Raw genomic sequence first — 25,645 nt, 5'->3', positions numbered from 1 at the left:
TAACGTTGTGTTACCCTGTTACAAAATGACATTTTAAAGACCTTCAGATTACTCCTCTTTTACTGTCTCTCCCTTTTAATTTCCACAGTTACCTTGAATTAGTTTTTGTTTGTTTCTAGGTATATGAAGTTAAGCAGGGCAGCAACCTGGTGGAAAAGATTAATGCGTTTATTAATAAAGTAACAGAACCGCTCCATCCTAACGTAGAGGAGAATAGGATAACTACTGTGAAGCACCTTTCATACCCATTTTCAAGAGAAAAACAACACTTGTAAGTATGCCGTAGTAGGTTAAATCTGTGCAATGACAGCGCTAGACTGTTTGTCTACAAGTTCTCCTGATCTTATACTGTAGCATTCTGTTTTAAGAGGTAACAGCCAGTCACAAGGCATTCCTGAATTCCAATCAGTAAAACAAAAACACAAACTCTGAAAGAGCAGTCTTTCTGAATGTAATGAAATCCTGATAATATGAATTTCTCAATTCAAGAAGTAGTCTAAAAATACTAAAAGTAAAAAATAAAAATAATATTTTAGATGTTTCTAAATTAACACACAGACTTGTGAGCCCAAAATAACTGTAACAAAGTGGCTTATAAGTACAATGCATCTGGAAGAAGGAGAAAATAAATATTCCTAATCACTGCATTAATATCAAAAAGCTTTAGCTTATCTAAAGCAAATATTATTGACTTTGTTTGTTTAAAGAACATGCTGGATTGGCTGTAGCCACTCTTCAACTCCTGAGATCTCTTGCCATTAAACAGTGTTGCCGTTTATACAGGAAGGGGGTGGTGTGAGAAGACAAAGGCCAGTTTAGCAAATAGCTTCTAGAATGTAGCAGTACTTCAAGTTCATTGACTGGCATCTAGTTACCTATGGATGTCAAAGAACCTTTCGTGAAATTCAAATCCATTGACTTTACAAATGTTTATTGTTTCTGTGTTTTGAGTATACAGTTTGTGATTGAACTAAATCCCAGTAAATTATTTTTGTACAAATGTCAGACAATTCTGGAAGTATTTTATTGAGAGTGGAAATAATATTTTTTCAGTTATACATTTGTTGGGGGGGGGGGGGGGTGTTTAGGTGTTTTAGAAAGTAATCATAAAATTCTTTACAGTGTGCACACAATGATTTCTGAAATTGTCAAATTACATTAAGCAAAGCCTATGAAATTAATTTTGTATGCATTGCTTCTTTATTGCACAGGTTTGATTTATCAGATAAAGACTCCTTTTTCGACAGTAAAACAAGAAGTTCAATAGTAAGTATTGCATGCAAGACCAGGTCAGTTCACAGAAAAAAAAAGTGTTCTCTGTTGGTTGATTCAGTCTCTGTACTTGTTCACTTTGTGAGCTAATTTAAGAATTTTGACAGGTATATGGTATTTGAATAACATACTTGCCTGTTAACCTTTTTCTGTAATAATATTTCATGGCAGTGGTGTGTATTTTGTTAAAGAATACCATTTGAATATTTTGTTTTTTAAATTTTAATGAAATTAACTCATACTATGACTAAAGCCTTCATACGGCAGATCTGATCTGTGTTTTGGTTTTTGTTAGGTCTATGAAATACTGAAGCGTACAAAATGCACTAAGGCCAAATACAGCATGGGTAAGCTCTCTATTTAACCCTGCCTTGAAAGACAAAGAAATAATGTTTTTAAACTTGACAGAATGTTTTATGACAGTTCATGGCCCTTTTGGGTCTACACATTGTATTGAAAAGGGTAAGAATTCATGTGTAATGTGTCGTAGTAGAAGAAAGGAAGCTGTTTGGGTTTACTGCCAGTCACTGCTCCAGTTGTGATCTCTCACTCTGCTGTAGAATTGAAATGCTTTTAATAGACTGTTGGTCCTTTGTAACTTTAAAGACATGAGAAAGAATTTCCTCCTTCAGAAGCAGAAAATGTTTATTTACACAGGAGTTAAAAACTGGCCTGTGTTCTTTTTATAAATATCTAACTTTATTGCAGGGATGACCAGTCTCCTTGCTAATGGAGTTTATACTGCAGCCTATCCCTTACATGATGTAAGTCAAGCCATATTTATACATTTTCCTATGGAGTGGATATTACAGTATGTACATTATTGGCTTGATGAAATATAAATGATTTTTGTTATATTATTATTAATCTCAATCTGTTTTTTGTGTGAGGTTTACTGAATGCTTTTTTTAAATAAAAAGGGATGTAGATGCCTTTTTTATCTTCATTGTATGTGACAATGCTACATTAATGTGATTGCACCACTGTTATTTTAACAATAATAGATCTCTGAAAACCCTTCACTTTATCACATAGGCCTGCTATTTGAGAACAGTATGTGGTAGTGATTATGTATAGGATATTTATTTTTAAAAAATCTTCCTAATATCTGCTTCTCATTGCAGGGAGAAATAAATGGTGAAAACACAGCACCCAATGACAGAAAGGTAAAAGGAACTTAAGTTCTTGTTAGGAGTTTGCTGTAAGTGCACAGAAAATGACTGTGTTTTGTGAATGCAGTCTCAGTATTTCTGTGAACTCCTGTAAGTGAATTATAATGGAGTGTTTTAAATGTGCAAACATTTCTAGTTGTCTTCAGCAGTGTTATTGTGGAATTGACAGATTGTTTTAAAAGTTTTAAAACAATGTTATCGGGACTTGCCCAGCACAATATGTCTTGAGTTGTTTTCAGTGAGATGGGACACTCAGCATTTAAGGTTTTAAATCTGGCAGTGGACAGGTGTTTACTGTTAAAAAGGAAATCTCTTTAATGAGGAGCAGTGAAATCGAGGGACTCTGTGTTGTTTCAGCCTGATTATATGCGTATATGTCATTGTGCAGCTGAGCTAATAGATGAAAAACCTAAACAATAAAGTGTTTAAAGTCACCAATGAAATTGAAAACTAAACTACCAAAGTATCACAAATTCAAATCTCTTCTTTAAAAAAAAACCCAGCATAAAATTGAATCGTTCAAGGTGATATTGATATCTTCAATAGCAAACATTTCTAGGGAATGTTCAGAATTGTCATTAAAAGATATTAAACTGCTTTATTTAGATTTTTGGTTAGTTATCATCTACAGTTAAAACAAGTAATCAGTTAGCAAGATGACTGCTTAACTTGAAATAAAATATCCACCTAATTTAGCATGAAGAAAATGCATACAGATCTATGGTATTTCATGCTTAGTAATTCTAGATAAGACTTTTTAAATTAAACTCAATTATGATTTTAATCAACACCAGGACAAAGTTTTCTTTTTTAAAATGCCTATGGTTGGGGAAAAAAGTATCATAAAGCTTAATTTAAAATATAGACAAACTTGAATAACAGGTCTTGTCTTATTGCTGTTGTCTAGTAGCTGGAGTGTGTTTTTGGCCTGTTATCCAGTACTAGAGCAAACATGACAAATGTGTTTCACCACAACGTCATGTGTTCCCAGTGATTCCAGTCCCACAATGAGCCAGAAATGGCTTAAAAATTTTGAATCAGTGAAGGAGCATCTGTAACAACACATGAATGTGTTGAGATCTTCCTTAGCTTGGTCAGATCCAAATAAATGCGATATAGAGGCAAAATGTACTGTATAGAGTTGTTTGGTGTAGCCAGCCTATGTGAGGGAATGGCAGCCTAAACTTAAGGAGGAGGCTGACTGAACCTGCCATCGGGTGTGCGTGAATGAGCTGGGAAGCTGCGGTGGGGAGTTCAGGAGGCGAGATATATAGTGTATATATAGGAGAGAGGAAGAAGGAGAGATTAGGATCTGTCCTCCCTCCCAAATTTAGCTCTGTTTTTTATTATATGCACATATTATCTGTACAATATATCTAATTACAGAACATACCATACTATATCTGTATATGCATCTCCAGTTTTATCATCTAAAATATTATCTGTATTTTTATATATTACAATATATCTGTTTATGTCTGTATCTACATACTGGAGAGTATATGTACCATGTACGGTATTATTTGTGTAATTATACATTACAATACATCTGCAAATGTTTATGGTAGCAAGTATGTTTGATCTCATGGGTGTGAGAATTGTTATTTAATTAATATTTTTTATTGCTGACATCACTGTTGCTGAAGTTAAATATCACACTGAAATATGCATTATTTTTACTCTTATACTGGTATCCTCATGTACCTGCAAACATTGAAGAATCACGTACAAAAATGACTCCCTTAGGCAAAGGCTGTGTACTGGAAAGCCTGTGCTGTTGATCTCTGTTCTCACTGTTATCCAAAAAGTTTCGAGGCCATGTTCATGTTATGGGGCTGTGATAGGAATCTGAACACCTGCAGCGACTTCAGTTTCACCCTCACATAGAAGGGATCACATTACTACTAGCAAGCAGTGAGGTGCCAGATCTCTCAGGGCTACCAAGAGTGTTTTAGTCACTAGACAGGACAGTCTGTCTGTGTGAATCACAGCTCTGGAGGAATCATTTTTCCTCCAAGAGGCAGCTTTGCTCCTGATTTTCCATTTTCCAAGTAATTTCAAAAGTTAAAAAGCAGGCAATAAAGGTGGAGAACAACAATTTCCCCTCATAAACAGTATTAACATTTTAATTGACTTGTGTTTTTATTTAAAGAATGCTTGTCCTAGAAGCGACCGTTGCCAATTGTTTTCATCAAATCAAACACTCGATCATAAAATCTGATAACTCCTAAAAAAGGTGAAATAACCTGTTGGTAAAACAAATTCTTCTATTTTCTTTTAGTTGTTTAAGCCCATGTTTTCAAAGTTGCAATGTTTTAAAGTAATTTCCCAAATTGCTTTTCGTTTCCACTTGTGAAATGCACCTCTAATTATTAAAATTATGCAATGTAACTCATACTGTAGATAACAATATGTTTTTAATGAAGCTGCAAATTACATTCTTATTTTTTTCCCTTTTCAGCTGCTGTATGAGGAGTGGGCAAGCTACAGTGTCTTCTATAAGTATCAGCCTATTGATCTTATCAGGTGAGATGGATAAATGTCGCTTCTCTAATTTCAGTGGCACTTCTAAAATGAATAATGCAGGAATATCATGCAATTTATTAATGGAAATAGTAATGAAGGGTTAGCAGTCTTCATTGTAATAGGTGTAGATAGGCTAGAACAGGTAGTCATTGCATCTGTTTGTACCATAAGTAAACAAGACATCAGGTTCTTGCCATGTCATGTTTTTAATTAATTCTGTGATGTGCTAAACAGTAAAACTTACCCGGCAAACAACTAAACCAAGCACACTCCAAACAACATAAACATAACATTTGTGTGAAAAATATTATTCAAATGCAAAATGGAATTTGTCTGACCTGTGTACATACTGTATCTACATGTGTGTGAAATAACTATGATTTTTATTTTGAAGAAAATACTTTGGGGAAAAGATCGGACTGTACTTCGCCTGGTTGGGGGTTTATACCCAGATGCTGATCCCGGCCTCCATTATTGGAATAATTGTCTTCCTTTATGGCTGTGCCACTGTGGATGACGACATTCCCAGGTCTGTTCTGGCCTTGGTTTCTGGGGTGATGTTTGTTGGAGACTCTCTGGAGTTTCCTTACTGAGGGCACACCTGAAAAATAATGGGAATTCTAAACCAGAGCGAGCAGAAACGTTATTTGTAAAGTGTAAATGTGTAGTGAATAGAAAGCTCCAGCACTTTTTCTTTGTTCATCTCTAATATTAAAATAAAAGGACACCGGCCAGTTATTCAGTTTGTCTCCTTAAGTGGTTGGCCTAAATGAAACTATCAAATCTGCTGGATTGTGATGCTCCAGGACCTGAATTGGTCACCCCTGAATATAGAATATCAAAGAAAAAAAAACATTTAAGGTGCAGTGTTTTCACTTCTTACATTTGAATTCTTAATTAATCTAGAAACATCGAAAAGAGGCATTATCTTTTACATAGCGCTACCTACAGAGAGACCCCTAAACAACCATAGCATGCTGCCAGCATAATATGCTATGGAGTTTGTGACAGTGTCATCCTTATCTTCCAGAAACTTATCCATCTATAGTTTACTGGCCTCTTTATATGATGCAAAACACAAAGATCTTTTTTTGCTTTTCCTTGTTTTTCTGCAAGGTTTTTTTATTTGAAATTCAACTAAAGCGTTGTTAAATGCAACATGCGTGCGAGATGAGATACAGTCCGGTATGTCCAACCTGGTACACTTCAAAGTGAATCACATGTGATTCTGATTCCGTCTGTGGAACAGTCCAATTCGGCTATATGACTACAGGCGCCCATCTATTGCATCATTTTGCAGGAGGTGGGCGGTGGGAGTCCCTCAGCCATTGCCCATTTTTATCTTGCCAGGGTGAGGTGGTACAGCAGTGTCCTCTGAGGGGTCCAGAGGTGCTCTGGTCCCTCTGCCTGCTCTCCTAGCACTGTTGCTGTTAGCCGCCATTGAAATTTTCTGTCTCTCCCCTTTCAGCATGGAAATGTGTGACAAAAGGAACAACATCACCATGTGCCCCCTCTGCGACAAAGTCTGTGGCTACTGGAAGCTGAGTACAGGGTGCGCCACTGCTCGGGCCAGCCATCTCTTCGACAACCCTGCCACGGTCTTCTTCTCCATCTTCATGGCACTGTGGGGTGAGGAGTTCCCCTCTGGGCGAGTCGTGGCAGAGCGATACCATCTGCGTTTTCCGACATAATTTGTGTTGTTTATCATTACTACTTCAAATGATTGATTGCATCCTGGAGCAAGGCTTAGAATGTTTTTAGGCTGTGTGTTTCAAGAGTTTCCCTTTCATACAGTATGGTCTAGTAGGAGAGCAACCTGGTTGTGGCACTAAGAATAGCCGAGCTGTCAGTCAGAGTGCTTTGGCTTAGCGGAGACAAACTGTGCTTCCTGAGAATCAAAACGTTAGAATCTTCAGGTTTTTAGAATATATTGGCTCTTAATCGCTTAATTAAATTAGTCAGATTAAGGACATACCATAGCGTTAACCTCAGTTGACAGTCATTCAATGCTGTTGTATTCTGTAAAAGTACAGTTGCGAACAATATTCTGGCACAGAACTAACGATACTGACTAGAAATGTTAATTCGGCTCATCTCGTACAGCAGACAGAAGTATTTACTGTACACATGCTCTGGCACCAAGGCATATTCACTATACCCTTAAATGAAGGGTTAATCGATGTCAGGCTCAGAAGGTGTTCAGTTCCATTGCGATGAGGGACTTTTTTGTTTGATTGCTAGTTCTCTAATGAAGCTGACTAGTACGTTACTTCACTGTGCATAACTCTGATGTAGTTCTTTCCCAAAGCATCAGACTTGGGAAACAGACATTTCTAACCTTTGCTGTAGGGTGATCTATATTTTCAACAACAAAAAAGGTAATACAATAAAGGTGTGATTTTATATGTAAAGGAATTTTTCATGTAAATAGAGCAGGGGTAAAAACTCAGGCAGGGTAGTGTTCTACTTTGAGTATTTAATTTCTTAATTTGGCCAAATACAGTATGTCGATAATTGGCCAGAATTGCTATCTTTTCTTATTAAAAGGGGCCTATGAAACTCTTCAATACTTGATTTTGTGAAGCCCTCTTTAGTTTTATAGTAAATGGAAACATCACTTAAATTTAATTGTATCTGCAGTAGAGCAAAGTTAGACTAAATTCATTATTCCTGCAGTAACACATGGTTTTGCACATTCTGTACTAATTCATTTGCACTTGTGTATTACATATACATTCAAAAACTGGCTATAATTTATAATCCTAATATCCTTAATCATATGACTAAATTCTAGTTGCAATCTCTATAGTGTCTGGGTTGACATCTAGGCCAGTGTTACCTGTTATGACTGTGGAGCTACTGAGAAGCCTCAGTCCCTTGAAGTGTTTTGCCAACAGACCCTGTACAGTCTCTCAGATTCTGGAAAATAACAACTCAACCTAATAAAGCCTTTCCCCCCTACATTCCTTTCCTCTGTTTATTATCACGGACGTTTGAATGAAGGCAGGAAGCAATCGTCTGTATTGAAGCACAGTGCTACCAATGTGTCAGGTCATAAGTTCAGACCAAGAATTTTATCCTTGGTTTGATATTTTTTTTTGTACTTAACTGTTATCAAGACTAGAAATATAGTACAGGCTTGTTTTAGTGGAGCTGTAATTCAATGGCCTGTAGGGCTGTGATATAATTATATATTAAAGCAACGTAACAACGTTTGTCATTATTCCTCATGTGTTTTTATCCAGAAAGTCACTGGGTGATCATTATTTCTGTATATGAAATTGTTTGCATGGGGCTGATGTGGAATTCTTCTTCTTTTCTTTCTTTAACTTGTTTCTGACTACGTTGGGCGGGAAGAATACTTTATTTTTTATTACACTTTTATTTAAAATTGCTATTGAAATGTATTTTCTTGCTTGGAAACAATTCATTTTAAGTGTGCAGGTATTTTTGTATTTTACATTGTATCTGGCAAAATGATCTGTGATCAGGTTATGTTCTCATAAGAATAAACACCTACTAAAAATTATAGAGAGCCATGATGGTAGCTCTGAAAAAGTCTCTAATCTTCCTGAACTCTGAAAAGTAGTTAATCTCTATCATTATTTACTTAACACCATTCACCATTTCATTGATGGATGAAATAGGGCTTTCTTGTGATTTTAGATTTTGTGGAGAAAATAAAATTGTTCTCATTTTCCTACTGCTCCCCTCTTATTCTATAATTCATATTTTTAGGATTATTTTTTTGTTACAGCCACCATGTTCATGGAGCACTGGAAGAGAAGGCAAATGAGGCTGAATTACAAATGGGATCTGACTGGCTTTGAAGAAGAAGAGGTGAGATATTTACTTTATGTTTCTTTTAACACACTGTATAAACAACATTCTGCAGCTCCAGCACTGGGATTAAATAAACATTTTTCCACAATCTCCCCGTGAGTCTGTTTCAAATCACACAAGCTTCATTCACAATTAGAACTTCAAATAAGACCTTGGTAGTCATAATGATTATCACCAGGTAGGCTGTTTCATTTGAAAGGCCTTAATAGTTTATTTACTTTTTAAATTACCAATTAGGAACTGAATGTATCATTATAGTTTTAAAGACTCTTCTGTACAAGACATAAAAGACATTTAGTTATAAAATAATCTAAATAAAGCTAATATCTCATTTCAAGTTGTTCTAATTCTTTAATTTTATGTATTTTTAATACAGATTATTATTATTTTCTCCCATTAAACCATACTATAATTCACCTATATTAAGCGGGTTAATGTCAGGAGCTATATCACCCTGCAACTCACAGCTGGCAGCCCACTGAAGCTCAGCAGGTGTGAGCCTGGCCAGTACCTTGATGGGAGACTCATGGGAAAGCTAAGGTTGCTGCTGGAAGAGGTGTTAGTGAGGCTAGTAGGGGGTGCTCACCCTGTGGTCTGTGTTGGTCCTAATGCCCCAGTACAGTGATGGGGACACTGTACTGTAAAAAAAAAAAGAAGACGCTTCCTTCAGATGATATGTAAAACCTGACTCACCATGGTATTTTTAATGACCATGAAATTTCTTGAAAAGAGTAGGGATGTTATCCTGGTGTCCTGGCCAGATTTCCCCCATATTTACCAATTATGACCTCCTAATAATCCCATCAATGAATTGGCTTTGTTATTCTGTTCTCCTCCCCACTGAGAGCTGGTGTGTGGTGAGCGTTCTGGCGCACTTTGGCTGCCTTTGCATCATCCAAGTGGGGCTGCACATTGGTGGTGGAGGGGATCCCCATTACCTGTAAAGCACTTTGAGTAGAGTGTCCAGAAAAGCTCTATAAAAATATAAGGAATTCTTATCATTATTATTAAAGCCGGCACAAAGCTATCAATAAATAGGACATGTGACAAAATATTCAGCTGCGGAAGACCATGTCTTAAGTCATTAACAAGACAGGATACCAGTGTAAATATTTTCTTTAGTACATTTTCTTACAATTTCTTACTTATGGAAAACCTATCATTTCTTAATGGTTTAGGGGGTATAGACATAAAAAGGCATCCCAGTATTCAAAGTATAGGAATACCACTTACTTTTTAAATTCTATCTCTTTGTACATTTTTGTATTTTATACATAATTGTAATCCTCTTTCTTTGTTTTTTTTTAAATTATCTAAAATGTTTAATTCCATAATGTTTTATATACCAGTGGAAAAGGAAACAATGCAGTTATCTAGTGAGTGATTGGTCCAGAAATCCACATTAATGACAGGACCTCTGTAGTGCGAGTACAGACGGTTAACACCTGTGTCCAGATGCCAGCCAGATGTTCAGTCCTGTTCTCGGTGGCATCTCATTGGTGACAGATAGGGGTGATTAATCAATTGCAATGTTAAAGTGTTGGGATGCTGGAAAATAAAATGTTACAAATAACTGGTAAAATTGTAAGAATTGTATTTCAATTTGAATACGTTTTTATACTTCTAAGTCAAACATTTCACAAACAAATTAAATATCTTGAATGGAGGAAATGGAAGAGGAAGTCCTGGAATGATTCAATAATGTAATGCTTTTTGTGTCTGTTTTTTTCCTGTTGGGTTTCCTGAAGGAAGCAGTAAAGGTTTGGATTTCCTTATTTAATTTTTTTTCTTGTTTCAAGCTGATCTTATTAGCCTCCTCCCACTGCTTGCCATCCACGCCGTTTCTTTCTCTGGAATCCATCAAACAGGAAATTCTTGGATTTTTTTTTCTTCTTCCATTGCTAATTTTAATACTCTTCAACATCCTTTTTTATAATATTGTTTGAATCATCATTTTTTTGTTCACCTTACAGATTCAGTAACTTTATCTGCTTCACGTTTGGTATCAATTCTGACTCACCTCCTTGTTACTCGGCATTTTCTGCTTCCTCAGTAGTTGCCCTTCCTCACATTTCCATACTGTGGGCATGCCAAAATCTGATACTGGACACAAATTCACTATATTAATGTCTTTTATTGAAAACACATCTTCTAATTGACCAAGAATGTACTTGCTGTTATGTACATTGTTTTAGGGCTGATATTGGAAGTGTGTTGTAGCACATCTGGAACCCCCTGCTGGGCGAAAGATGGCTTGAATATGCAAAACTGCATACAGCAAAAAGTACACTGAACAGCTTATGAAGTGTACCCAGTCTTCTGTTTTAAAGCTCAGTGTAATCATGAGTTGTTAAAGGTCTTCATCTTCCTTGTTGGAAGATGAACGTTGTCTTGTTTTGGTCTCAAATTTGGGTTTGATCAGTTGTGCGTTTTGACTTCACCTGTGATTATCCTTCCAAGTTGGGTTGGAAGGATTTTAGTTGACCCTTCTCGAGTTGTTGCATAGTAACCGAATCTTTGCTCATACTTCTTTGCTACTAATGGGGCTGAGAGGTATTAACCTGTTATTGGATGCATACAGTAAATCCCCAAGTGTCTTTATTTTTTTTTTCCTGTCTAGGACCACCCAAGAGCAGAGTATGAGTTCAGAGTGATGCAGAAAACACTGAAAAAGGAGGGCAAATCTAAGAAAGTAGGTGGAGAATTCATTTGGTTCTTTTCTGTGCTGGCAATTATTCATGTTTTACTGCTTTACTAAAAGATGAGCACTACTTTAACTTTGTAAGATCTTTTCTTAAACACAAAATGATGTTTGGAATTCTTTACATATACATTTTATCTTACCTTCCTCCCACTGCATGTTCAGTGCCATGTTTTATTACAGTTATAAAGTGATCCCATCCTGATTATTACGGTCCAGTCTCCAAACTCACTTGGAGACATTTGTTTCTAATCCATCCAAGACTTTTAAAACAGATGTGTTTCAGCTCTCTTGTGACATTTTTGTCTTTTTTCGATTTTTGTTGTGTTTTTTGGGGGGTTGCGTTTTTATCTTTATCCTCTTATTGTCAGAAACCCCCAGAGGTAATGGAGGAGCGAACAAACAAATGGAAACAAACTGTTCAAACTGCCATGGGTGGCGTCAAGCTGGTACTTTATAAATGTGAACCTCATTCACTCTTAAACCGGTCTGTCAAGGCAAAAACTGAGCCAAATAGTAGTTTCCAACTCCTGTATTTGACTAGTTATACAGAAAAGTGCAGTAGAATAGGTTACATACACCTTGCCTATAATATCTGTAGCATCTGTGCTGCTGGTTACCTATGTTAGCCTGCCACAATGAAATCTGTATCTGTTTCATAGTATAAAGTAAAAGAGGTTTGAAACAGAAATAACAAATTGCATCATTGCATCTTTTTAGAATATTAGCCTTATGATTTCTATAGAAATACGTCTGTCCCCCCCATTTTTATTGAATTTTACAGAGCTTATTTATATGCAGAGTCTTATTGACAAGCCTAGTCATCAGCACCTCGCTGTAAATTTTTACACATCCCTAGTTTTCTCTGAAAGCCACAGGAACACAACAACAAAGCCAGTTCATTTTCCTAAGAGGTCTACATACTGTATTGTATAATGGAATTGATCATGTCCGTTGAGTTTTATTATTTTAAAGAATCTTGTCAAGATTCTAAATAAAATATTCTATTGTTATACAGTATTTAAGTTCTTACTTAAGTTCTTGTTATAGTTAAGTTCTTAATAGTTCTTTAATATTCTACTAATAAAATAACTTAGTGGCTTACTTTGTCAAGTGTTTTGCACATTTTACTCATTATACTTTCAGAGCAGTTACAGTATAAATATTTGACAGGAGCTTAGTAGTTCTTAGTGACATATTGGTAAATTTGAGCTGTGGCGATACAAAGCACAGGGATTTTTTTTGGCCTTGACATACCAGTTTATAAATTGTGAAATGCACATTTTTTTCTTTATCCCACACATTTTTCTTCCTTATTTTTGTTGTTTTAAGCAATTCTTTCACCATCTTCACCCTCCTATTACCCATTTCTCCTAGGTGACACTGTTGTGCACTCCCCTGTTGTAGTGAATGTCAGTCGTGAAAATTGAACTCGTGAATTTGCCCTTTGTAACCCAGCATGTCACAGTTTTCCCTTTCAAAAGTTGTACTTCTGTGCATATTGGGCCATATTCATAAATTATTTTGTGCATTTTTACAATTTTGCAATAATAAAATTAAAACATTTTAAACTGTGTAAAGGGAAATCATAAAATAGCATTTCAAAGGCTTATCCAATGCAACATTTTAAAATTGTATCATTGTTTTATCAGAAATTAAAAGGTATAACATTCTACCTGAGGGTAATTAGATTATAAATATGGCTCTTTGTGTCATTAGCATGCTTTCTTACTAATTAGTACCTGTTTATGAAAATGCTGCAGACTCCTTCATTTCATACTGAGATTGCATGATTCTATGGCTTTAAAAATAATTTAAATATATAAAGATATGCTTTAAGATAGGAAAAGAAGCTGAACTTGAAAAGTTCATCCTATAACCTTGATTTGCATTGCATTCAAAATGTTTTTTGCTCTCAAGCAAATTTACAAATTGCAAATTGAAGACAAAACTAAATTCTCATTTTAATTTAGATTTGAATGACAACAGACAAGGGGCAAGTAGACAAACCTGCATCTTGCAAATGAGTGCTGTATAATCAGTGCCTGGAGCATTGGCAGAAGCAGATTTGCAGACTACAGTCTTTCCCATTACCTTCTATAATTTCAAAACTAATTATTTATCTACTGCTGCACCTAACACATCTACAAAGTGCCATAGTCAGCCACCACTGTCTGCAACTTATGTGGAAAAAACAAAATCTGGCTTTTGAATTAAACCTTCTGAGCATCTGAGAAGAAATCTTGCCTCCTCAACCCAAGTTAAAAATCACAACTTTTACAAAAAGTGGGTGCCAAACCAATGATGGTTTTAATAAAGCATGTGATCACGTTTACCAAAAAAATAGTTTTAAGAGGGCAAAAGTGCAGGTTTGTTACATCTTGCATGAAGTATCACATAGCATCAAATACACAGTTTCGATGTGACTTGCAACTGAAGGCTCTAAAAATAAAAGAAACGCTTTATATTTGTGACAGGAGTCGCAGCATCAGAAGAAGGGCCAATCATCTCTTCTCTCTCTCTTTTTTATTTATGTAGAATTACAAAGCCTAAGTTTTTCTTTCCTCTTCCAGACAGAAAAAGAGAAACTGACTTGTAGGGACAGAATGCCAGCTTATGTGACAAATCTCGTCATGATGTTGTTAATGGTAAGACTTTGGTGCAGTCATGTTCCCTGACATTGTGGTTTTATGATTTTTAGCTAAAGCACCTGCAATAGCATTGTATTTCTAATAATGCTAAAGCCAGACTGTGATTGTTTTCATGTTGAATGAAGAGTAAATGGCATTTCAAAATATTATTGTCTGTTTTTGTTTTTTTTACCATTTCTCCTTGTTTTAAGGGATTGCTGCTGTGCTAACCTTGTCCTTTTCCCTCACGTTCTGTGTTTCCCTCATGCAGATAGGTGTGACTTTTGCCATTGTGTTTGGAGTAATTCTGTACAGGGTATCCACAAAGGCAGCACTGGCTATGAGCTCCAACCCCGTCACCAGGTCCAACGTGAGGCTCACTGTAAAAGCCACGGCCGCCATCATTAACCTGGTGATCATCCTGATTCTGGACGAGGTGTATGGCGCCATTGCACGATGGCTCACCTTGTTGGGTAAGTATGGGTTTGGATGAGCTCTGATGCACAGTGCTTCGAAATAATGAACTGGCATGACCCCTTCCTTCTCTTTATCTACATCTTGCCTTAGTCCAACAGAACTAGAAGAGTTTGGTAACACTGATATTTCCAGTATGATTACACTTGACCGATTGCATTATTTGTCTTTGGGTTTATTTGGTTGCCCGCAAAATTCAGCATGTATTGTATTCCATGATTTTCCCCATTTATTTATCCTATTGCCCTGATTCAATCTGAATTAACTACTTGAGTTCCAGTTATTTGTGACTAATGGTCTTGGTTTAAGGGTATTATATTACATCAGAAGTTAATCATTTATAGTTTTAGAGTGCTTTTAATACTCATTCTCAGCTATTTTCCTTTTCCTTTGTGAGCTGGTACTTCAAAGCAGAATTGAAAGCAAAAAGTTAGATCTATCTGTGTATTATCCACGCAATAATCAGATTAGATTGTTTTTATTGATTTTGTTTTCAGTAAAAATATGCAGGATTTATATTAAAAGTGTTGTTTTGAAAAAGACAATATACAATTTCTCCCTCATATGTCTATAAAAATGTAATAAATCTTCACAATTCAATGAAAGTTTTTTTATATTTAGGTTTCACTTCTGATTTTCCACACTGAATTAAATTCAAGTGAACGTGTTTTTTCAGAGGTTCCAAAGACTGACAAAAGTTTTGAGGAGCGATTAATCTTCAAGACATTTATATTAAAGTTTGTGAATGCCTTCACTCCCATTATATATATTGCCTTCTTCAGAGGCAGGTGGGTATCTTTATTTTCATATTTCTTCTTCTGTTCATTTTTATGCAGGGCTCTCGTACTGTAAGCCTGTAGATAGAAACATTAAATATTGTGTTTTAAATTCAGTTTTACGTGATAACACAACCTGCAAGCCTGTCCATTCCTTATTCTGAGCAACCATTCTTGATGTTTTCTTCATCAAAAGGCTCGTTGGCCGTCCAGGGAATTATGTGTACGCCTTTAAATCTTTTCGGATGGAAGAGGTAAAAATGCTTTTAAAAAATAAATAATCAAATGCAATAAACTCAGCTCAGTTATTGAAAGTATTTGATTTGTGCTTTGTACATAAATGCCTATATACTGTGTATACTTCATTTTGGGCTTTGTGCATTGTGGCTTTTCCATCAATTTGCAAAGTAACGTCTGATCTGCTATGTACTGTGGCTACTGGCACATAATGACCGCTGTATGTCTCTCAGGTGGGTGCTGCAGTTCAGTGGTAGATGAATCGTGTACAAAGTGCTTTGAGGTTCTTTGGAATGAAAAGAGCTGAACAAACACAATTAGCTATACGCAGTTCTGGGGAATATCTTGAAGTTGGGTCTCTACCAATAAATAACAAAATGCGGGACCAGTCTGTGACAGAGGTGTTTTTTTAAAAGTAATTGCACTTCTTGTTCATTGTACAGATCTGATAGAAAATATGGGTGTCTGATTATGATTTTGTTCTATCGCGCTGTCTAGTGTGCACATGGAGGCTGTCTTATGGAGCTGTGTATTCAACTGAGTATCACCATGTTGGGAAAACAGCTGATCCAGAACAACCTCTTTGAGATTGGCATCCCGTAAGTGGTGACATAATTTAGGTTACACTGCACCTTTTCCTGAGTCTTACAGCAACATTCTTTAGTCTGATTTTGCATGTGCTGTGAACATTTTCAGCAAAATGTTAACTTCTTATTAAGTTAGATACATTGTTTAAATACAATACATTATTCAAAGCAGTCTACAGGCGACTGTTCTTTGTAGGAAATACTGCTGAGAAAGACCAAAGCCTGAAGTGAATTAAATCTTTGTTAAAGATTTCCAAGCTTCAATCTACCTGAAGGTTGCACATTACAAACACATCATTTTTGCCAGCTTTTTGATTGACAGAGGCGTCTAAATAACTAATAATGAAAGCTATCATCAGATGTTGGGATTGGAATTTGCTACAAATGTAAATGAACATGTCAGGTGACCTACATTGTCGCAATACAATGAATTACAGTAATTTGTCCAAGTGCTCCAAAACAGTGGGGGCTCCCTCCATAGTGGTTACAAGAAGCAGATGGCATAGTGCATGAGCACAGTCTATAGACAGTGCACATTGAGGAGAGGAGTACAGTATGCATAGTCAGGTAGGCACACAAGGTGGAGATGTAAGCTGAGGTAATAATTAGCTATCCCAAACTTAAAAATAAAAAAATAAACAAGTAAAAGACACTGGATTTCTTCTGACCCTCTTTAGGTTAATTAAACCTTTGTTTGGCTAATTGCAAGAAACAAAATCTTGGAGTGGTTGAACTCAAGCATAATAAATGCCAGTAGACACATTGCCCTGATGCACTGTGATCTGTTTTCCTGTGAATATAGTTGTTCCATAACAAAAAGAGTTGAGAAAAGATTCCTAGAACCAGACATTAACTGGAGCATGTTTGTGTGAGATAGTCAAAATCACCATGCTGAACATCTGGTCTTGTCACGGCCCTCTGTCTGCAGCAAACTGAAGAAGCTGATAAGATACATCAAGTCAAAAAGGCGTCCTTTCCAGGAGGAGGAACGGGAGAAGAAGTTGCAACATTATGAGACGGACTACTTTTTAGATCCTTTTGCAGGACTGACTCCAGAGTACATGGAAATGAGTGAGTTAAAGCTGCAGTTACCACATACACACACTCCCCCAGTCCTCTAGCTTCATTTTGTTGGTGTGTAGAAAACATGTACAATATGTCGTATTTTAAAACTGTCTTGTTTTGAAGCAATATGTATTTATATGTATTTTATGTGTGTAATTTCACAAGTCACAAATTGCACAAGTTGTGTACTTCCCAATTTGTTAGATATATGTGAAAACTATCCCACTGCCTTTCCCCCCCCAATTACTCCTTTTAAACTCCACGACTCAAAAAAGAAAGCTATTTCGTTCTGAAAGATACTAATACTGGGGCATGTGGGCCAAGACACACCTTGGTCGAGCCAACACACTGGCTGGGTTGTAGTCATAAACAACATTGAGGTCATGCTGCATCCCATAAGCAGTTCATTTACAGTTGCTTTACTACTTTAGGATTGAATTGCATATCAGTTTTGTCACTGGCTTGGAAAGAAAGCAACACTGCATATGTATATATATATGTGTATATTTCTTAGCCATGTAACCTTTTTCAGAAGTAAAACGTTGAGGACTGTCATAATGGTATTTATTGGTTTTAAACTGCTGTACAGGTAATGCACCTCAGAAGAAATAAATAGAGCATAGCAGGTTAAGAAAGCCCCTATGCAGCAGCAATAAATTCTGAGATAAGCAGAGAAAGGCAAAGCAAAAGAAAAGTTATATACAGTAGTTTCTACTGCTCAAAGCTGCAGACGGACTCTGTAGGCCAAGAGAATGTGTTCAAAGTTAAATGTTACAGTACATATATGAAGATGACAGGGACATTTAAAAACATCCTTCTCCAGGTCATTAAAATAGATCCCACAGAGACGGTTTACATGAACTTTCACATTTTTAAGAAGTGTTTTCCAAAGATAAAGTAAATGAAGAACTTCAAAGCAAGCCTCATCCTTTGAGGTGTTAGCGTTTGTGATAGCAGGGGATGAAATTCTGTCAATAGAGGCTTAATTGATTCATTTTATATTTACACAGTTTAAAAATTCAAAAGGAAAGCTGCATTTTTTGTGTTGAATAATGCAGTTACAGATTATATAGCCACTGTTGGTTGCTTTGATTAGTGGACAAAATTTATTCAGCTAATTAATGGAACTAAGGGTGTTTCAGCAATAACCAAAAAACAAAAAAAGATTATCTTCAAGATTTTTTTGCTTCAGAGATGAGGGATAACACACTAAATGACTCTTTTGAAGGATATGGGGATAAGGTAGCTTTTAATATTTAGACAGTCTACCACAGACTCAGATCAAAGCTGAGGCATGACCTATAAATATCAACTTTCTTCATAATTTTAAACATAAGGGCTGTTGTTTATGCCTTACAATTTTTTGCCGGCTGTTTGAAGATGTTTACATATTAAAATAATGCAAATAGAATAATCTCTATGTTACTTTTTTGTATGTGTCTAACAGATATATAAGGGTAATATAAGATGTTGTTAACATCAGCATAGAATGAGGAAATAAAAGTTTAAAGGCTGTAAGTAGTCAAGATGATACATTTCCTGACAATATTGAAATCTGGTTGCTTTCCTGAAATTGGCCTTCTTTGCTTTTGCTCTTTTTGTTAGAATTCATGGTTTGTGTTAAAGGAAGGTCAATCTTATGGCAGATTTATAATCCATCTTCTGTCCTGTTGCATACAATATTGAGTTTGCTCTGTATTTCACATATGAAAGACCCATTATTCAGTGGTGGAAGGTGGAAGCTTCTGTAAGCATTCTGGATAAAACAGTCTGTAGAGGACACGGGTCTGGGTCACACGTAATATATGGCATTAACAAATATTCTTCAAACATTAAGGTTACGTTCATGGACAGATAGTGTACCAAGCATCATAGTGACCCACCAGACAAAGTCAATGTCTAGCTGAAAACCAGAACAAGTGGGTAAAATGTTTTGTACTGAAACCTGAATCTGCAGACAGGATTTTATTTAGTGGGCATACAGTACAGTATATTAAGTGTTTGAAGTATCAGAAAAACAAATTGCCTTTCAGGACCAGTAAACATGATGACATAGGGATGATTCCTTCTGAGTGTCCAGGATACTTAAATTTGTTTAAACTAGAGAGAGAGTGATCACCTCACTGCCAATGTGTTTTTCTAATTTGTTGGCTTTTTATTTGCACAAGGCTGCCAGCTCACAGGAACAATCAGTGAGCTCTTGTTCTTTTTCAAGCTCTTGTTCTTTTTGTGATCTTAAAAGGGAAATGTAGAGATGGACTTTGTAAGAGACAGATACCTTAAGGTAGCCTCTGTCCATTCCATTGATTAACACCATTCAGCAAAAACTAATAAACTTCTAAACTACAGCTCAATAAGATAATAAATGTTTTTGAGCAAAATAGCTTGAACTTGAAATTGAAATTTCAGGATTTCTGTACGTTATGTTTTTATAAAATAAGTTAGAATTGCCACCCGATTCTGTCATGTAAACCACCTGATTTGGAAAGGCCAGTTGTTTTTCTGCTCTCAGTAATGCCCAAGGCCCACGAGCAGCAGCACTGAGACAATTCTGCACCACTGCTTGGGGAATCCCCGTCTCAGTCAGCTGGCGACATGACCCAGCTCTGAACCCTTGACGTTTGGATTTTACAAGATTGGTCACTCGGGAGCCCACAGTGCTCTATATTTAAGATGATGATAATTGAAGTAGCTTGAAAAAAACCCCACATGAAATCATACAGAAACATTAGAAGGGAAGTGTTGAGCCTTACCACTGTGGGGGCTGATCAGATTGCAACATTTTAACATGATTTGGCCTGGTTAGTTACTGTATTCCAGAATCTGTAGAAGACTTGCACTTTACCCTCCTGGTCAAATTAACCAAATTAGCTCTACAGAAAGGCGTTATGTCTAAGATGTGATAGTACCATGTACAGCATTCTCTGGATGTTATTCTCCTGGCATATTTTGAAACAAATAACACTTAGGTTTTCACATGTAAGGGTAATGTCTAATATAATAATAATAATAAGGAACAAGTAATAGGTTTATTCCATGCTGAAAAAAAGAAGAAAGAGAACACAACGTTTCGGCCGTGGAGCCTTCTTCAGGTGTGTGTCCTTTGCAGCCTACGCATGCTGACGCAGCTACCCACCTGAACTATAATAATAATAATGCTGTTTTATTTTTAAAAATATTTTAAATAAATAAATAAAATATTTTAAAAAATCACTCAGCCACCCTGATTTGGAAATACCTAGTAAAAATACTACATACAGTATACCATATTGTATAATCGAACGTCTTTTCCAGACATCAAAATTTCACAGTCTAATTTTAAACATGAAGAAGATTATATTTTTAGGTACCTGCTTAACCAGTTACATGAAGTCTTCATCTGAACTGTGCAGATTTATCTGATGAAGTTGCAATTAAACGCCATTGCATATATCTAGGCAGAATGAAGTGGTGCGATTCATTTGGGAGGAATGGGTGTTTATGTAGCTCTTGATGGAGCACTTGGAGCCTGTTGTGACCTGTTTGAGGGGTGTCAGCAGACAGAATACACAAAACGCTTTGCCCTCAAAAAAAAGAAAACGCTTGTGTCTTGGTCAGGAGTGTACTGTGCCGGAAGACCCTAATCTTCAAAATAAGCCTTCGGCACATAAATAGATACAAATCGGAAATCTTTTTATTCATTTTGGGGACTTAATGTTGATGGACGGGCAAGACCTTCCCCACAGCTGTTTTAATCTCAGAGTAACTCAGTCTCATCATCTGTGCGACAGATCAAAGTCTAATGTTGTAAGTGAGAACTGTGGTACTTTCTCCCTATCCCTGGCAGATTGTCAAGGGAGAGCCAGGGTGCCATCTACCCTGATCACTTTTCCTCTTGCTTGAGAGTCACACCTCTCGTTCAGTTCATTTAGAGCTGTGCACAAATGCAGTTGAGTCAAAGGCATGTCAGATCATACATTTTCATGCAGAAAGCAGCATAATGTTTTATTATTAAAGTATACTACCAAAAGAAAGTTGGAAAAATAAGATCTGTTTTCTAAATAGTTGGTTGTTAGTATGTTTTGTTATTTCTAAAATGTGTTTGCCTCAGGTGGAGAGAGTATGACATTGTCAAAACTTGGGGTACAAAAATAACTTTATTTCTTTTTGCAGTAATACAGTTTGGATTTGTTACCCTGTTTGTGGCTTCATTTCCACTGGCACCGTTGTTTGCTCTGTTAAATAACATCATTGAAATCCGCCTGGATGCAAAGAAATTTGTCACTGAGCTCAGGAGGCCCATAGCTGCAAGAGCAAAGGATATTGGTAGGTAACAAGTGTATAATTTATTTTATTCTTCTTTATGATATTTAGTGATATTCTGGTAAAACAAAAAAGAGCTGCTGATTTATACTAAAACCAAAAAATCTAAAAGGTCTCTAGACCTCTTAGCATGTGCTTGTAATTACATTAATAGTTCAGGCAAGTTCCAGTAGTAACAGGGCCCTCTATACACTTTAGTGATTAATTCAGCTGTCCTTTTAACACTTTTTATCCCATCAATCATGGCCAGTTCTGTGCTTAATGGTTAGCATCCCCTAGTGGTGACTGTTAAACTTACCGAATGTTTTTGTTGATAATTCTAGCACACTGTAATTTTGACATTGATTTAAAAATCTGTCTTCCCCTGTCCATCTTGTTCAAATGATTTGACATAATGTATTTTCATAACTTTGGCCTTTAATTACAGAAATAGACATTTTCAGCAAGGATCTGACCTGCCAACTGACATTTCGACTTATGTTTTAGGTATCTGGTACAACATTCTCAGAGGCATTGGAAAAATAGCAGTCATTATTAATGTAAGTGTTCCTCTTTTAAAGGGAAAGACAAATGGAGCAGTTCCCTCAATTATACTTGTTTAAGTTTAATAATTTTCAGTGGGTGCATTAAAAGATGTCTCCTTTTTCAAATTCACTGCTTTAATAGCAGAAAATTAAACTATTATTTTTATCATTTTTGGTGCAGTTCCTTTTTGTACCATATGATTTTGGGATGGCCATCATGTTGCTGTGACCCTCATCATTAACATTTTTTTTCCCCCAAAAATGAATCAATATACTAATTTTAATAGAAAAATAGACAAAAAAAAAAGAGACCATGGTAATCTGAGTATTATTGAGTTTTACAACAGTTTCAAACAAGCATAACATGATGGCCTATTTTTCAAAGAACTAAAGCACTTTAAGTAATGTATGAAAGTGATATAAACAGGGACAATTTAAGAGTCTTAAAAAAGATTTTGGTTATGTAAAAACAAGTTTTTAGGCAACTTTTGAAAGTATCCTGATGTCTGTGTCTCAGGATCAAATTGCCTATAGAGACAGCAGATTATTGTGCTTTGCACTCTCTTTGGAACTGAATGATGTTATAGTTAGGACTGGCAGTATCCCATTAAATCAAAGCAGTCATACAGTATGAACATTTTCTGTGACTCCTTGTAAAATATAATCATTACCCTCCCTGTTGCTTAGTTTTCATGGAAATCAATTTAAATAGTTGACTTAAAAAGAGAAGAGAGCTATAAATGGTCACTAACACCATTTTTCTGGCTGGTCTTAAGACCATAAAAAATATGTCCAATGTACTTCCGAAAGCATTTACTCTGAGACCTAAGACTGAAATCTAAATAATTTATTGTCAGCTGTGTAGTCATGTCATTTGCCAAACCACTTACCATATGGTGTCGCGGGAAGCCGGAGCCTACCCGGCAAGCAACGAGCGCAAGGCAGGGTACACCCTGGACAGGACGCCAGTCCATCGCAGGACAAGTGCAAGCCAATCATACATGGGGACAATTTGGAGGCCACGGTAAAGGCCGAGGGGGGAAATTTGGCCAGGACACCGGGATAGCTCTCTAATTTTATCGAGAAATGCCCGGGGATCTTTAATGACCACTGAGAGTCAGGACCTCTGTTTAATGTCTCGTCCGAAAGATGGCAGCTGTGTAGTTTCAGGATTTATTTTCAGATCATGATGAGATTGTAGGTGATTGCAGTTTTTCTTCATCTTTTCAATTTATATTTAAAATTTAAAGAGGTCCTTTTTAAAGCTGTACCCCTGGGGGGGAAAAAAACCAATTCCATTCTGAAGCCCATCTACAAAATGGAGATTATCATAGATATTCTCACCTCGCAGTTCCTGACTACTGATACAGCTAGTATCCCACAAGGATGAGTCCGCAATAGAAAACATTCCAAATAAGGCAAATTAAGACTTTGCCATAAAGGAAACTCCTTGCATGAATTAGAGACAAACAAGCAATCATGTTTGTCACAATTAAAAGGCACCACAGTATGATAACACAAATGGTATTGTGTCAGTACTTTTGTCATGCCTGTTATATAGAACCTGGAAAGCTCTTTGCTACACATTCTATTCTTTATCCATGGATGGGACAAAGATTACCTTGCAAAGAATTTGATCCTTAGCTACTGTGTCTGATTTCTTCCATTTTGTTCATATTTAATTCTTCAGTTTTTCTCCACAAGGGGAATAAGGGAATCAGATTTAACTCCGCTGCTGCAACAACACCTATTTAGGATGGTAGAAGGCTGACTGTCTGTGATCTTTTAACTGATCTGCTTCTTATCTTGTGTTATCCTCCTTTAATACTGTGAAGAAAGCCAAGAATAGAGCACAACTGAAAAATGCTCAATTTAACAGTTTATTGGAATTTATTCTGTTAAATGTGTTGATACTGTTTTCCAGTCTTCCATTTAGACTGAATTTAGTGTCATGTTACCGTGTCTCTTGCGTGAATGTCACATTACCGTTCAACATCAATGGATGTCTAATTTCATTTTTAAGCATCTTATTCATAAAACCGAACGTTAAAACAAAACGGGATTAAAACAAAATAGGATTCCTTTCACTCTGAAATTCTAGCAGCAAACAAGGAAAGGTATTTTGTTAGTGTTTTCCATAACACTCTAATTGTTCATTTTGACATTTTGACCACCCAGGCATTTGTGATATCATTTACATCCGACTTCATTCCACGCCTGGTGTATCAGTACATGTACAGTCCAGACGGGTCAATGCATGGCTTCGTCAACCATACTCTGTCCTACTTCAATGTCAGTCACTTCCAAGAGGGAACTGAGCCTCACATCCCCTCGAACCTGGGCTACAAGGTGGAAATATGCAGGTACTGATTCTCACAATTCTCTGTCATGCACCACCTCAAGGTACAATCTGCCCTATTTTTTGCTTTGGCGATATTTATGCTTAATCAAATACCTTTTACAAAGGAAAAGGCAATCATATGATTCATAATAGAATTTTATTGTCTGATGACTTTGTTTCACTCAAAACACAAAATATTCATCTCTGTAGTGAAAAGAGCCCAGCGAAATTAATGTCATCACAGTTAATACTAAATCTTCAGAAGATACTGACCCATGGTCAATTGATATAAGAAGTAGTTTGCATTTTAAATGACATTTGTATGAAAATGTTTTACTTGCTAACTGAAAAAATAGGAATGAACAACACCGATGTTGCTTTTTAATAATGGAAAAAATACGAGTCGTTTGTTATAATCATTCCACTCAAATCCATGGCTGGAAGAGTGCCACTGCGCAAAGCTTTTAAATAACGTCTTGTCAATTGTTGCACTTGGTCTGCTCTCTGTTGAGGGACTGGGATGGAAAATTTTGGTCTAAATATAAAAGACATAATTTATCACACAATCTGCCAGTCTCTGGTTTAACTTCAGTGTTCAGAGTGCTGTAATTACTGTTTTGTTTGATGTTTAACGTTCATTATAATTTTCTTCATTCCAGATACAAAGACTACAGGGAGCCTCCATGGTCCCCTAGTGCATATGACATCTCCAAAGAATTCTGGGCTGTGCTGGCAGCTCGACTGGCATTTGTAATAGTCTTCCAGGTCAGCATCTATCACAGCTTTTCCCTTTCTTGGATTTCAGCTTCTGAACCTGAAACCTCAAGGTGTTTTCCATCACACCACGAGACAAGATCCCCAGAGATCTCTTGTGACCCATCACCTTCTTATTAAATGAAAATCAAAAATGATCAGAGCTCACAACAAAAGGTTCTTAGAAAGAACAGAGCCCAGTTCTCACTGGCTCTCTAGGATAAAAATACAAGGCTTTAGAGCATTTCCCAATATTTCATCATGGTGACACCCCGTGCTTTCAACAATGCAGTTGCTTTTTGGTTTATCATAGTTCTGATTTTCCTGTCCATGTGACCAAGTGATTGTCCTTTAAACCGCCAAACATACATTAGCAATAAATGCTCATTCTTCTTCATAATTACATTAGGGTTTGTCTCTATCTACTAAAATACCCTTCTGT

At 36.4% G+C, this 25,645-nt stretch overlaps 1 protein-coding gene across 2 annotated transcripts in view; it reads left to right on the top strand.

Annotated features, from left to right (window-relative positions):
• The window catches only part of ano1a (anoctamin 1, calcium activated chloride channel a), a 45,489-nt gene that overhangs the window by 15,789 nt on the left and 4,055 nt on the right, over positions 1 to 25,645 (top strand). For both annotated transcript variants that reach the window (XM_088934904.1, XM_088934905.1), the window contains 20 exons: positions 120 to 271; positions 1,212 to 1,266; positions 1,568 to 1,619; positions 1,981 to 2,036; positions 2,397 to 2,438; positions 4,906 to 4,970; positions 5,365 to 5,499; positions 6,439 to 6,599; positions 8,728 to 8,810; positions 11,434 to 11,505; positions 14,088 to 14,162; positions 14,416 to 14,617; positions 15,295 to 15,406; positions 15,591 to 15,648; positions 16,130 to 16,230; positions 17,147 to 17,289; positions 21,436 to 21,588; positions 22,072 to 22,124; positions 24,288 to 24,472; positions 25,110 to 25,215. In XM_088934904.1, coding sequence (XP_088791030.1) covers positions 120 to 271; positions 1,212 to 1,266; positions 1,568 to 1,619; positions 1,981 to 2,036; positions 2,397 to 2,438; positions 4,906 to 4,970; positions 5,365 to 5,499; positions 6,439 to 6,599; positions 8,728 to 8,810; positions 11,434 to 11,505; positions 14,088 to 14,162; positions 14,416 to 14,617; positions 15,295 to 15,406; positions 15,591 to 15,648; positions 16,130 to 16,230; positions 17,147 to 17,289; positions 21,436 to 21,588; positions 22,072 to 22,124; positions 24,288 to 24,472; positions 25,110 to 25,215 — 2,061 coding nt within the window. The remainder of the gene's footprint in view (positions 1 to 119; positions 272 to 1,211; positions 1,267 to 1,567; positions 1,620 to 1,980; positions 2,037 to 2,396; positions 2,439 to 4,905; positions 4,971 to 5,364; positions 5,500 to 6,438; positions 6,600 to 8,727; positions 8,811 to 11,433; positions 11,506 to 14,087; positions 14,163 to 14,415; positions 14,618 to 15,294; positions 15,407 to 15,590; positions 15,649 to 16,129; positions 16,231 to 17,146; positions 17,290 to 21,435; positions 21,589 to 22,071; positions 22,125 to 24,287; positions 24,473 to 25,109; positions 25,216 to 25,645) is intronic.

The sequence above is a fragment of the Atractosteus spatula genome, chromosome 16 (genome assembly GCF_055471065.1).
Source record: "Atractosteus spatula isolate fAtrSpa1 chromosome 16, fAtrSpa1.hap1, whole genome shotgun sequence".
Taxonomy (NCBI): domain Eukaryota; kingdom Metazoa; phylum Chordata; class Actinopteri; order Semionotiformes; family Lepisosteidae; genus Atractosteus; species Atractosteus spatula.
Note: the sequence above shows the minus strand (reverse complement) of the source record. Positions and strands in the feature narration are given on the sequence as shown.